Source organism: Mustelus asterias, unplaced genomic scaffold, assembly GCF_964213995.1.
Source record: "Mustelus asterias unplaced genomic scaffold, sMusAst1.hap1.1 HAP1_SCAFFOLD_3257, whole genome shotgun sequence".
In the NCBI taxonomy this organism is placed as follows: Eukaryota; Metazoa; Chordata; class Chondrichthyes; order Carcharhiniformes; family Triakidae; genus Mustelus; species Mustelus asterias.
In genome coordinates this window covers 25,001-36,737 of record NW_027593202.1, presented here as the reverse complement: position 1 = coordinate 36,737, position 11,737 = coordinate 25,001, and the positions used below count along the sequence as shown (strand labels likewise).

General features: G+C 51.9%; 1 protein-coding gene across 2 annotated transcripts in view; it reads right to left on the bottom strand.

Moving 5' to 3' along the window:
* Window positions 1-1,080: 1,080 nt before the first annotated feature.
* The window catches only part of LOC144490416 (G-protein coupled receptor family C group 5 member C-like), a 17,317-nt gene continuing 6,660 nt past the window's right edge, over window positions 1,081-11,737 (bottom strand). The window contains exons 3-4 of one of the 2 annotated variants that reach the window (XM_078208159.1): window positions 5,917-6,002; window positions 1,081-1,130 (exon numbers count right to left, since the gene is read on the bottom strand). In XM_078208159.1, the coding sequence (XP_078064285.1) occupies window positions 1,101-1,130; window positions 5,917-6,002 (116 nt within the window). In that variant the 3' untranslated portion in view covers window positions 1,081-1,100. Of the gene's footprint in view, window positions 1,131-1,435; window positions 1,519-5,916; window positions 6,003-11,737 lie in introns of those variants that run through there. The other variant, XM_078208158.1, reaches the window with a different exon arrangement.

Below are 11,737 nucleotides of genomic sequence, written 5' to 3'. Positions count from 1 at the left end.
GTCGCTCTCTCTCTCTCTGTCGCTCTCTGTCGCTCTCTCTGTCGCTCTCTCTCTCTCTGTCGCTCTCTCTCTGTCGCTCTCTCTCTCTCTGTCGCTCTCTCTCTCTCCCTGTCGCTCTCTCTCTCTCCCTGTCGCTCTCTCTCTCTGTCGCTCTCTCTCTCTCCCTGTCGCTCTCTCTCTCTCCCTGTCGCTCTCTCTCTCTGTCGCTCTCTGTCTCTCTCTGTCGCTCTCTCTCTCTCCCTGTCGCTCTCTCTCTCTCCCTGTCGCTCTCTCTCTCTGTCGCTCTCTCTCTCTCTCTGTCGCTCTCTGTCTCTCCCTGTCGCTATCTCTCTCTGTCGCTCTCTCTCTCTCTCTGTCGCTCTCTCTCTCTCTGCTGCTCTCTCTCTCTCTCTGTCGCTCTCTCTCTCTCCCTGTCGCTCCCTCTCTCTCTCCGTCTCTCTCTCTCTTGCTCTCTCTCTCTCTCTCTGTCTGGGATGGGGCTGATTTTGAAACTCCACCCCACTCTCTGCTGCTGGGTGGTGGGGAACATGAGGAGGGGGCTTCCCACTCTGTGACAAGGCTGCTGGCTTCCTCTTGGAGAAGGGGTTGGAGGAGGAGGGGTGCTGAGCCAGGGTTGCCCCCACTCCCTCCTGCTGCCTGCTACTCCCCCACAGGTCCACCCACCCCTCCGACATTTCCTTCCTGACACCCCTCCTCCCTCCCCCAACTACATTCCCGCATTACCCTCACGGAGAGAGGGAGTGAGAGAGAGAGAGAGAGAGAAAGCTGTTCGACTGCAGTAGGCCTCACCTATCCATCCCAGCACCTACCCCAGCCCCCCTGCCCTGTCTCCCCCCCCATCCTCCCACACTCCATCCCGATGACCCCCAAGAAGCTGGCAGCAGGAACCGTGTCCAGATCCGCAGCTTGTCCCCGCTGCCAGTGAGAGCGATTCCCAGGGAGTGGATGCAGCCGGGAGGGGGGCGAATGGAGATCCGGAAACTGCTGGTCTTCTGTTCCTGGTGTCCGGGGAGGTCCGCTGTAGGTGGAGGGGGAGGGGGCAGGTTTCCTCCTGGGGTGGGGGGGGATCATGTCCTCTCCCCCCCACCCCCACGCAGAGCTCAGGCGAAGTGGGTCCGGTACAGCGCCGTCTGAGACCAGGGCCAGCGAGGAAGGGCAGCGGCCCCCTGAGAGAGGGAGGGGGCAAGAAGGGAGAGGGATTACTGAGAGAGAGAGAGTGGGTCACAGAGAGTGGGTCACAGAGAGTGGGTCACAGAGAGTGGGTCACAGAGAGACACAGAGAGAGACACACACAGAGAGAGACAGACAGAGAGAGACAGGCAGAGAGAGAGACAGACAGAAAGACAGAGTGGAACACAGAGAGAGGGACAGAGAGAGGGACAAAGAGAGAGAGACAGAGATAGAGGAACAGAGACAGAGAGAGACAGAAAGACAGAGAGTGGGAGAGAGAGTGGGACAGAGAGAGAGACACACAGAGAGAGACACAGAGTGGATTACTGAGAGAGTGGGTCACAGATACTGAGAGACACAAACAGAGGGAGGAGAAGGGAAAGGGAGAGACAGCAGAGAGATGGAGAAAGAGAGTGAAACAGTGGGAGAAGGAATCAAAAGGAGTGATAGACAGAGAGAGGGAGAGAGAAAGCGAGAGAGAGAGCGACCCACAGAGAGAAAGACAGAGAGAGAGAGCATGCAAGAGGGATAGAGAGAGACAGACGAAGTGAGACAAAGTGAGAATTAGAGAGAGAGAGAGACGCAGAGTGGGACAGAGAGCGATAGGCAGAGAGAGGGAGATGGAGAGGGAATGAGAGTGGGGGAGAGTTAGTGAAGAAGGAGACAAATGGAGAGGCACAAAGAGAGAAAGATACAGTTACAGAAAGTATATCAGGAGCTGAACAGTGTAGAGGGAGCTTTACTCTGTATCTAACCCCGTGCTGTACCTGTCCTGGGAGTGTTTGATGGGGACAGTGTAGAGGGAGCTTTACTCTGTATCTAACACCGTGCTGTACCTGTCCTGGGAGTGTTTGATGGGGACAGTGTAGAGGGAGCTTTACTCTGTATCTAACCCCGTGCTGTCCCTGTCCTGGGAGTGTTTGATGGGGACAGTGTAGAGGGAGCTAACCCTGTATCTAACCCCGTGCTGTCCCTGTCCTGGGAGTGTTTGATGGGGACAGTGTAGAGGGAGCTTTACGCTGTATCTAACCCCGTGCTGTACCTGTCCTGGGAGTGTTTGATGGGGACAGTGTAGAGGGAGCTTTACTCTGTATCTAACCCCGTGCTGTACCTGTCCTGGGAGTGTTTGATGGGGACAGTGTAGAGGGAGATTTACTCTGTATCTAACCCCGTGTTGTACCTGTCCTGGGAGTGTTTGATGGGGACAGTGTAGAGGGAGCTTTACTCTGTATCTAACCCCGTGCTGTACCTGTTCTGGGAGTGTTTGATGGGGGACAGTGTAGAGGGAGCTTTACTCTGTATCTAACCCCGTGTTGTACCTGTCCTGGGAGTGTTTGATGGGGACAGTGTAGAGGGAGCTTTACTCTGTATCTAACCCTGTGCTGTACCTGTCCTGGGAGCGTTTGATGGGGATAGTGTAGAGAGAGCTTTACTCTGTATCTAACCCCGTGCTGTACCTGTCCTGGGAGCGTTTGATGGGGACAGTGCAGAGGGAGATTTACTCTGTATCTAACCCCGTGCTGTACCTGTCCTGGGAGTGTTTGATGGGGACAGTGTAGAGGGAGCTTTACTCTGTATCTAACCCCGTGCTGTCCTTGTCCTGGGAATGTTTGATGGGGGACAGTGCAGAGAGAGCTCTACTCTGGATCTAACTCCGTGCTGTACCTGTCCTGGGAATGTTTGATGGGGACAGTGTAGAGGGAGATTTACTCTGTATCTAGCCCCGTGCTGTACCTGTCCTGGGAATGTTTGAGGGGGGAGAGTGTAGAGAGAACTTTACTCTGTATCTAACCCCGTGCTGTCCTTGTCCTGGGAATGGTTGATGGGGGACAGTGCAGAGAGAGCTCTACTCTGGATCTAACCCCATGCTGTACCTGTCCTGGGAGTGTTTGATGGGGACAGTGTAAGATCATAAGACATAGGAGCAGAATTAGGCCACTCGGCCCATCGAGTCTGCTCCACCATTCAATCATGGCTGATATTTTTCTCATCCCCATTCTCCTGCCTTTTCTCCATAACCCCTGATCCCCTTATTAATCAAGAACCTACCTATCTCAGTCTTAAAGACACTCAATGACCTGGCCTCCACAGCCTTCTGTGGCAAAGAGTTCCACAGATTCACCACTCTCTGGCTGAAGAAATTCCTCTGCATCTGTTTTAAAGGATCGTCCCTTTAGCCTGAGGTTGTGCCCTCTGGTTCTAGTTTTTCCTACTAGAGGAAACATCCTCTCCACATTCACTCTCCAGGCCTATGCGGTATCCTGTAAGTTTCAATAAGATCCCCCCTCATCCTTCTAAACTCCAACAAGTATAGACCCAGTGTCCTCAACCGTTCCTCATATGACAAGCTCTTCATTCCAGGGATCGTTCTTGTGAACCTCCTCTGGACCCTTTCCAAGGCCAGCACATCCTTCCTCAGATATGGGATCCAAAACTGCTCACAATATTCCAAATGGTGTCTGACCAGAGCCTTATACAGCCTCAGAATTACATCCCTGCTCTTGTATTATAGCCCTCTCGACATTGCTAACATGCATTTGCCTTCCTAACTGACGACTGAACCTATACGTTAACCTTAAGAGAATCTTGAACAAGGACTCCCAATTCCTTCTGTGTTTCTGATTTCTGAAGCATTTCCCCATTTATAAAATAGTCTGTGCCTCCATTCCTCCTTCCAAAGTGAATAACCTCACACTTTTCCACATTGTATTCCATCTGCCACTTCTTTGCCCACTCTCCTAACCTGTCCCAGTCCTTCTGCAGCCCCCCTGCTTCCTCAATACTACCTGTCCCTATCATATCTTTGTAGCATCGGCAAACTTAGCAACAGTGCCTTCAGATCCTTCTTTCAAATCGTTAATGTATATTGTGAAAAGTTTGTGGTCCCAGCACCGACCCCTGAGGCACTCCACTAGTCACCATCTGCCATCCTGAAAAATACCCCTTTATCTCCACTCTCTGCCTTCTGGAAGTCAGCCAATCCTCCATCAATGCCAGGATCTTTCCCTTAACACCATGGTTCTTAACTTATTTAACAGTCTCCTGTGCGGTACCTTGTCAAAGGCCTTCTGGAAATCTAAATAAATCATGTCCACTGGTTCTCCTTTATCTAACTTCCTTGTTACCTCCTCAAAGAACTCTATCAGATTTGTCACACATGACCTCCCCTTGACGAAGCCGTGCTGACTCAGTCCTACTTTATCATACACTTGCAAGTACTCCACATTCTCATCTTTAATAATGGATTCTAAAATCTTGCCAATGATCGAAGTCAGGCTAACCGGCCTATAATTTCCCGTCTGCTGCCTCCCTCCCTTCTTAAACAGCGGTCTTACATTAGCTACTCTCCAGTCCTCTGGGACCCTCCCTGCCTCCAGTGATTCCTGAAAGATCACCACCAATGCCTCCACAATTTCCTTAGCGATCTCTTTTAGAACCCTGGGGTGTAGTCCATCCGGTCCAGGTGATTATCCACCTTCAGGCATTTCAGTTTCCCCAGAACCTTCTCCTGAGTGATGGCCACGACACTCACCTGTGCCCCGACTCTCCTGGAGCTCTGGCATCCCACTGGTGTCTTCCACCGTGAAGACTGATGCAAACTAATCAGTTCCTCTGCCATTGCTTTGTTTCCTATTATTACTTCTCCAGCCTCATTTTCCAGTGGTCCAATGGCTATTTTTGCCTCTCTCTTACCTTTTATATATTGAAAACTCTTCCTATCTTCCTTTATATTACTAGCTAGCTCACACTCATATTCCATCTTCTTCCCCCTTATTGCTTTTTTACATTGTCCTCTGCTCACTTTTAAAGGCTTCCCAATCCTCTGACTTCCCACTAATCCTCGCCACTTTGTATGCTTTTTCTTTTGCTTTTAAGCTGTCCCTAACTTCCCTCGTCAGCCATGGATGCCTCGTCCTCCCCTGAGCATGTTTCCTCCTCTGTGGGATAAATTTCTGTTGTGCCTCCTGAATAACTCTCAAAAACTCCTGCCATTGTGTAGGGGGAGCTTTACTCTGTATCTAACCCCGTGCTGTACCTGTCCTGGGAGTGTTTGATGGGGACAGTATAGAGGGAGCTTTACTCTGTATCTAACCCCGTGCTATCCCTGTCCTGGGAGTGTTTGCTGGGGACAGTATAGAGGGAGCTTTACTCTGTATCTAACCCCGTGCTGTCCCTGTCCTGGGAATGCTTGATGGGGGACAGTGTAGAGAGAACTTTACTCTGTATCTAACCCCGTGCTGTACCTGTCCTGGGAGTGTTTGATGGGGACAGTGTAGAGGGAGCTTTACTCTGTATCTAACCCCATGCTGTATCTGTCCTGGGAGTGTTTGATGGGGACAGTGTAGAGGGAGCTTTACTCTGTATCTAACCCCGTGCTGTACCTGTCCTGGGAGTGTTTGATGGGGACAGTGTAGAGGGAGATTTACTCTGTATCTAACCCCGTGCTGTACCTGCCCTGGGAGTGTTTGATGGGGGACAGTGTAGAGGGAGTTTTACTCTGTATCTAACCCTGTGCTGTACCTGCCCTGGGAGTGTTTGATGGGGACAGTGTAGAGGGAGATTTACTCTGTATCTAACCCTGTGCTGTACCTGCCCTGGGAGTGTTTGATGGGAACAGTGTAGAGGGAGATTTACTCTGTATCTAACCCTGTGCTGTACCTGCCCTGGGAGTGTTTGATGGGGGACAGTGTAGAGGGAGCTTTACTCTGTATCTAACCCTGTTGTGTGTTTTTTTTTAATACTCACCGATCCGGTTGAGGCTCGAGGATCCGGATTGGATTCCAGTTTGATCATTGGATGTGGTTTGACATCTTGGTACGGATAATGTTTTCCTGAAAAACAGAATTAGTCTTGTTCAGACATAGTGAAGTATGGAGCTCAAATCCTAGAGTATAAACATCTACCTCCGACAGTGCAGCACTCCCTCAGTACTTCCACCGGGGGGAGTGTCGGCCTGGATTATGGAGCTCAAATCCTCGAGTATATACATCTACCTCCGACAGTGCAGCACTCCCTCAGTACTTCCACCGGGGGGAGTGTGGGCCTGGATTATGGCATTGGGGTATCTGGAGGGGGCTCTCACTGGGGAGTCAGAGTTAAACTGATAACACAATTGAGTGAGGGATGAACGCACAAGAAGGGAGAGAGAGTGATGGGAGGATTAGGAATGGCAGAAGAAGAGGTGGATTGGAGCGATGGGGAGAGGGATGGAGGGAGAGGAGCGGTGAAGGAGGGAGATACGGAGATTATGGAGATATGGGTAGAACAAGGACAGGAATGGTTGTTGGACGTTCCGGGGTATAGATGTTTCAGTAAGTGTAGGGAAGCTGGTAAAAGAGGTGGAGGAGTAGCATTGTTAATCAAAGATAGTTTAACGGCTGCGGAAAGGCACTTCGAGGGGGATCTGCACACTGAGGTAATATGGGCTGAAGTTAGAAATAGGAAAGGAGCGGTCACATTGTTAGGAGTTTACTATAGGCCCCCAAATAGTAATAGAAATGTGGAGGAAGAAATTGCTAAGCAGATTATGGATATGTGTGGGGGTCACAGGGTACAGGGGTGACACTGTGTGAAGGAGGGTTTCCTGACACAATACGTGGATAGGCCAACAAGAGGTGGGGCCACATTGGATTTGGTACTGGGAAATGAACCGGGCCAAGTGTTAGATTTGGTTGTGGGAGAGCACTTTGGAGATAGTGACCACAATTCGGTGTCTTTTGTTATTGCAATGGAGAGGGATAGGGCCGTACGGCAGGGCAAGGTTTACAATTGGGGGAGAGGTAATTATGATGCGATTAGGCAAGAATTAGGGGGCATAAGATGGGAACAGAAACTGTCAGAGAAAGGCACTAATGAAAAGTGGAACTTTTTCAAAGAACAAATACTGGGTGTCCTTGATAGGTATGTCCCTGTCAGGCAGGGAGGAAATGGCCGAGTGAGGGAACCATGGTTCACAAAAGAGGTGGAATGTCTTGTAAAAAGGAAGAGGGAAGCTTATGTAGGGATGAGGAAACAAGGTTCAGATGGCTCGATTGAGGGTTACAAGTTAGCAAGGAATGAGCTGAAAAAGGGGCTTAGGAGAGCTAGGAGGGGGCATGAGAAGTCCTTGGCAGGTCGGATCAAGGAAAAGCCCAAGGCTTTTTACTCTTATGTGAGGAATAAAAGAATGACCAGGGTGAGGTTAGGGCTGGTCAAGGACAGTCGTGGGAACTTGTGTATGGAGTCAGTAGAGGTAGGAGAGGTGATGAATGAATACTTTTCTTCAGTGTTCACCAAGGAGAGGGGCCATGTTTTTGAGGAAGAGAAGGTGTTACAGGCTAATAGGCTGGAGGAAGTAGATGTTCGGAGGGAGAATGTACTAGCAGTTTTGAATAAACTGAAGGTCGATAAGTCCCCTGGGCCTGATGAATTATATCCTAGGATTCTTTGGGAGGCAAGGGATGAGATTGCAGAGCCTTTGGCTTTGATCTTTGGGTCCTCAATGTCCACGGGGATGGTGCCAGAGGACTGGAGAGTGGCGAATATTGTTCCTCTGTTTAAGAAAGGGAATAGAAATGATCCTGGTAATTATATACCGGTTAGTCTTACTTCGGTGGTTGGTAAGTTGATGGAAAAGGTTCTTAGGCATGGGATTTACGACCATTTAGAAAGATGCGGATTAATCCGGGATAGTCGGCACGGATTCGTGAAGGGCAAGTCGTGCCTCACAAATTTGATAGAATTTTTTGAGGAGGTAACTAAGTGTGTTGATGAAGGTAGGGCAGTTGATGTCATATACATGGATTTTAGTAAGGCGTTTGATAAGGTCCCCCATGGTCGGCTTATGATGAAAGCGAGGAGGTGTGGGATAGAGGGAAAGTTGGCTGATTGGATAGGTAACTGGCTATCTGATTAAAGTCATGATGTGGAGATGCCGGCGTTGGACTGGGGTGAACACAGTAAGAAGTTTAACAACACCAGGTTAAAGTCCAACAGGTTTATTTGGTAGCAAAAGCCACACAAGCTTTCGGAGCTCCAAGCCCCTTCTTCACCTGTTCCGAAAGCTTGTGTGGCTTTTGCTACCAAATAAACCTGTTGGACTTTAACCTGATGTTGTTAAACTTCTTACTGTATCTGATCGAAGACAGAGGGTGGTGGTGGATGGAAAATTTTCGGATTGGAGGCAGGTTGCTAGCGGAGTACCACAGGGATCAGTCCTTGGTCCTCTGCTATTTGTGATTTTTATTAATGACTTAGAGGAGGGGGCTGAAGGGTGGATCAGTAAATTTGCTGATGACACCAAGATTGGTGGAGTAGTGGATGAGGTGGAGGGCTGTTGTAGGCTGCAAAGAGACATAGATAGGATGCAAAGCTGGGCTGAAAAATGGCAGATGGAGTTTAACCCTGATAAGTGTGAGGTGATTCATTTTGGTAGGACTAATTTAAATGTGGATTACAGGGTCAAAGGTAGGGTTCTGAAGACTGTGGAGGAACAGAGAGATCTTGAGGTCCATATCCACAGATCTCTGAAGGTTGCCACTCAAGTGGATAGAGCTGTGAAGAAGGCCTATGGTGTGTTAGCTTTTATTAACAGGGGGTTGGAGTTTAAGAGCCGTGGGGTTATGCTGCAACTCTACAGGACCTTGGTGAGACCACATTTGGAATATTGTGTGCAGTTCTGGTCACCTCACTATAAGAAGGATGTGGAAGCGCTGGAAAGAGTGCAGAGGAGATTTACCAGGATGCTGCCTGGTTTGGAGGGTAGATCTTATGAGGAAAGGTTGAGGGAGCTAGGGCTGTTCTCTCTGGAGCGGAGGAGGCTGAGGGGAGACTTAATAGAGGTTTATAAAATGATGAAGGGAATAGATAGAGTGAATGTTCAAAGACCATTTCCTCGGGTGGATGTAGCTGTTACTAGGGGGCATAACTATAGGGTTCGTGGTGGGAGATATAGGAAGGATGTCCGAGGTAGGTTCTTTACGCAGAGAGTGGTTGGGGTGTGGAATGGACTGCCTGCAGTGATAGTGGAGTCAGACACTTTAGGAACATTTAAGTGGTTATTGGATAGGCACATGGAGCACACCAGGATGATAGGGGAGTGGGATAGCTTGATCTTGGTTTCAGATAAAGCTGGCACAATATCGTGGGCTGAAGGGCCTGTTCTGTGCTGTACTGTTCTATGTTCTATATAGAGGAGAGGGGGGGAGAGAGAGGGGCAGGGGAGATGGAGAAGTGGGAGAGAGGGATGGAGGGATAGAATCCCTACTGTACAGAGGGTGGTCATTCAGCCCATCGAGCCTGCATCTATCACAATCCCACCCAGGCCCCATTCCCATAACCCCATGCATTTACCCTAGCTAGTCCCCTGACACAATTTATCAAGGCCAATCCACCTAACCCGCACATTTTGGACTGTGGGAGGAAACTGGAGCACCCGGAGAAACCCACACAGTCACAGGGACAACGTGCAAACTCCACACAGACAGTGACCCGAGCCAGGATTCGAACCCAGGTCCCTGGCTTTGTGAGGCAGCAGTACTAACCACTGTGTCACCATACCCACGTGGATGGAGATAGGGGGGGAAAAGAAAGGATAGGGAGGAAGAGGTGGAGAAATGGGAGAGAGGGATGGAATGAGGGAGGAAGTGAGGGAGGGAGAGTTAGAGTTGATGGAGAGAGGGATGGAGGTGAGGGAGAGAGGGAAGGTGAGAGGGAGGGATGGAGGTGAGGAAGGAATGGGAGTGAGGGAGAGCAGGATGGAATGGTATAAATTGCAGCATGCTGCTGTGCAGAGGGACCTGGGTGTCCTTGTGCAGGAATCTCAAGGAGTTGGTTTGCAGGTGCAGCAGGTAATTAAGAAGGCAAATGGAATTTTGTCCTTCATTGCTGGAGGGATGGAGTTTAAAAACAGCGAGGTTATGTTGCAGCTGTATAAGGCGCTGGTGAGGCCACACCTGGAGTACTGTGTACAGTTTTGGTCTCATTACTTGAGAAAGGATATACTGGCACTGGAGGGGGTGCAGAGGAGATTCACTCGGTTGATTCCGGAGTTGAAAGGGTTGGCTTATGAGGAGAGACTGAGTAGACTGGGACTATACTCATTGGAATTCAGAAGAATGAGGGGAGATCTTATAGAAACATAAGATTATGAAGGGAATAGAGAAGGTAGAAGCAGGGAAGTTGTTTCCACTGGCGGGTGAAACTAGAACTAGGGGGCATAGCCTCAAAATAAGGGGAAGCAGATTTAGGACTGAGTTGAGGAGGAACTTCTTCACACAAAGGGTTGTGAATCTGTGGAATTCCCTGCCCAGTGAAGCAGTTGAAGCTACCTCATTGAATGTTTTTAAGGCAAGGATAGATAAATTTTTGAACAGTAAAGGAATTAAGGGTTATGGTGAGCGGGCGGGTAAGTGGAGCTGAGTTCATGAAAAGATCAGCCATGATCTTATTGAATGGAAGAGCAGGCTCGAGGGGCCAGATGGCCGACTCCTGCTCCTAGTTCTTATGATGCGAGGGAGGAAGGGAGGGAGATGGGGGAGGGAGGGAGGCGAGGGAGGGAGGGAGGGAGGGAGACGGGGGAGGGAGGCAGGAGAGAGAGGGAGGCGAGGGGGTGAGGCGAGGGGACGAGGTGAGGGGGCGAGGGGGCTTAGGTGAGGTGGGGTGAGGCGGTGGGGCAGGGCAAGGGGGGCAGAGCGAGGGGGGTCAGGGTGAGGGGGAACAGGGCGGGGGGGCAGGGCGAGGGGGGGCAGGGCGAGGGGGGGCAGGGCGAGGGGGGGTGAGGCAAGGGGGAGTGAGGTGAGGGGTGGTGAGGTGAGGGGGGCCAGGTGAGGTGAGGGGGGTGAGGTGAGGGGGGCCAGGTGAGGTGAGGGGGGTGAGGCGAAGGGGGGCGAGGTGAGGGAGGCGAGGCGAGGGGGGTGAGGTGAGGGGGGTGCGAGGCGAGGGGGGTGCAAGGCGAGAGGGGTGCGAGGCGAGGGGGGTGAAGCGAGGGGGGCGAGGTGAGGGGGCGAGGCGAGGGGGGGAAGAGGCAAAGGTGGGGAGAGGCGATGGGGGTAGAGGCGAGTGGGGCGAGGCGAGAGGGGGCAAGGCGAGGGGGGCTAGGCGAGGGAGGGGTGAGGCGAAGGGGGGTGAGGCGAGGGGGGGGCGAGGTGAGTGGGGGGCGAGGCGAGGGGGGACGAGGCGTGGGGGTGAGGTGAGGGGGCGAGGCGACGGGGGCAAGATGAGGGGGGTGAGGCGAGGAGGGGGCGAGGTGAGGGGGAGACGAGACGAGGGGGGGTCGAGGTGAGAGGGGGTGAGGCGAGGCGGGTGAGGCGAGGGGGGCAAGGCAAGGGGGCGAGGTGAGGGGGGCGAGGTGAGGGGGCGAGGCGAGGTGAGGAGGCGAGGGCGAGGCGAGGTGAGGGGGCGAGCCGAGGGTGGGCAAGGCAATGGGGGGGCGAGGTGAGGGGGGCGAGGTGAGGGGGGGCGAGGCGAGGGGGGCGAGGTGAGGGCGGGTGAGGTGAGTGGGGTGAGGCGAGGGGGGCGAGGTGAGGGGGGGCGAGGTGAGGGCGGGTGAGGTGAGTGGGGTGAGGCGAGGGGGGCGAGGCGAGGGGAG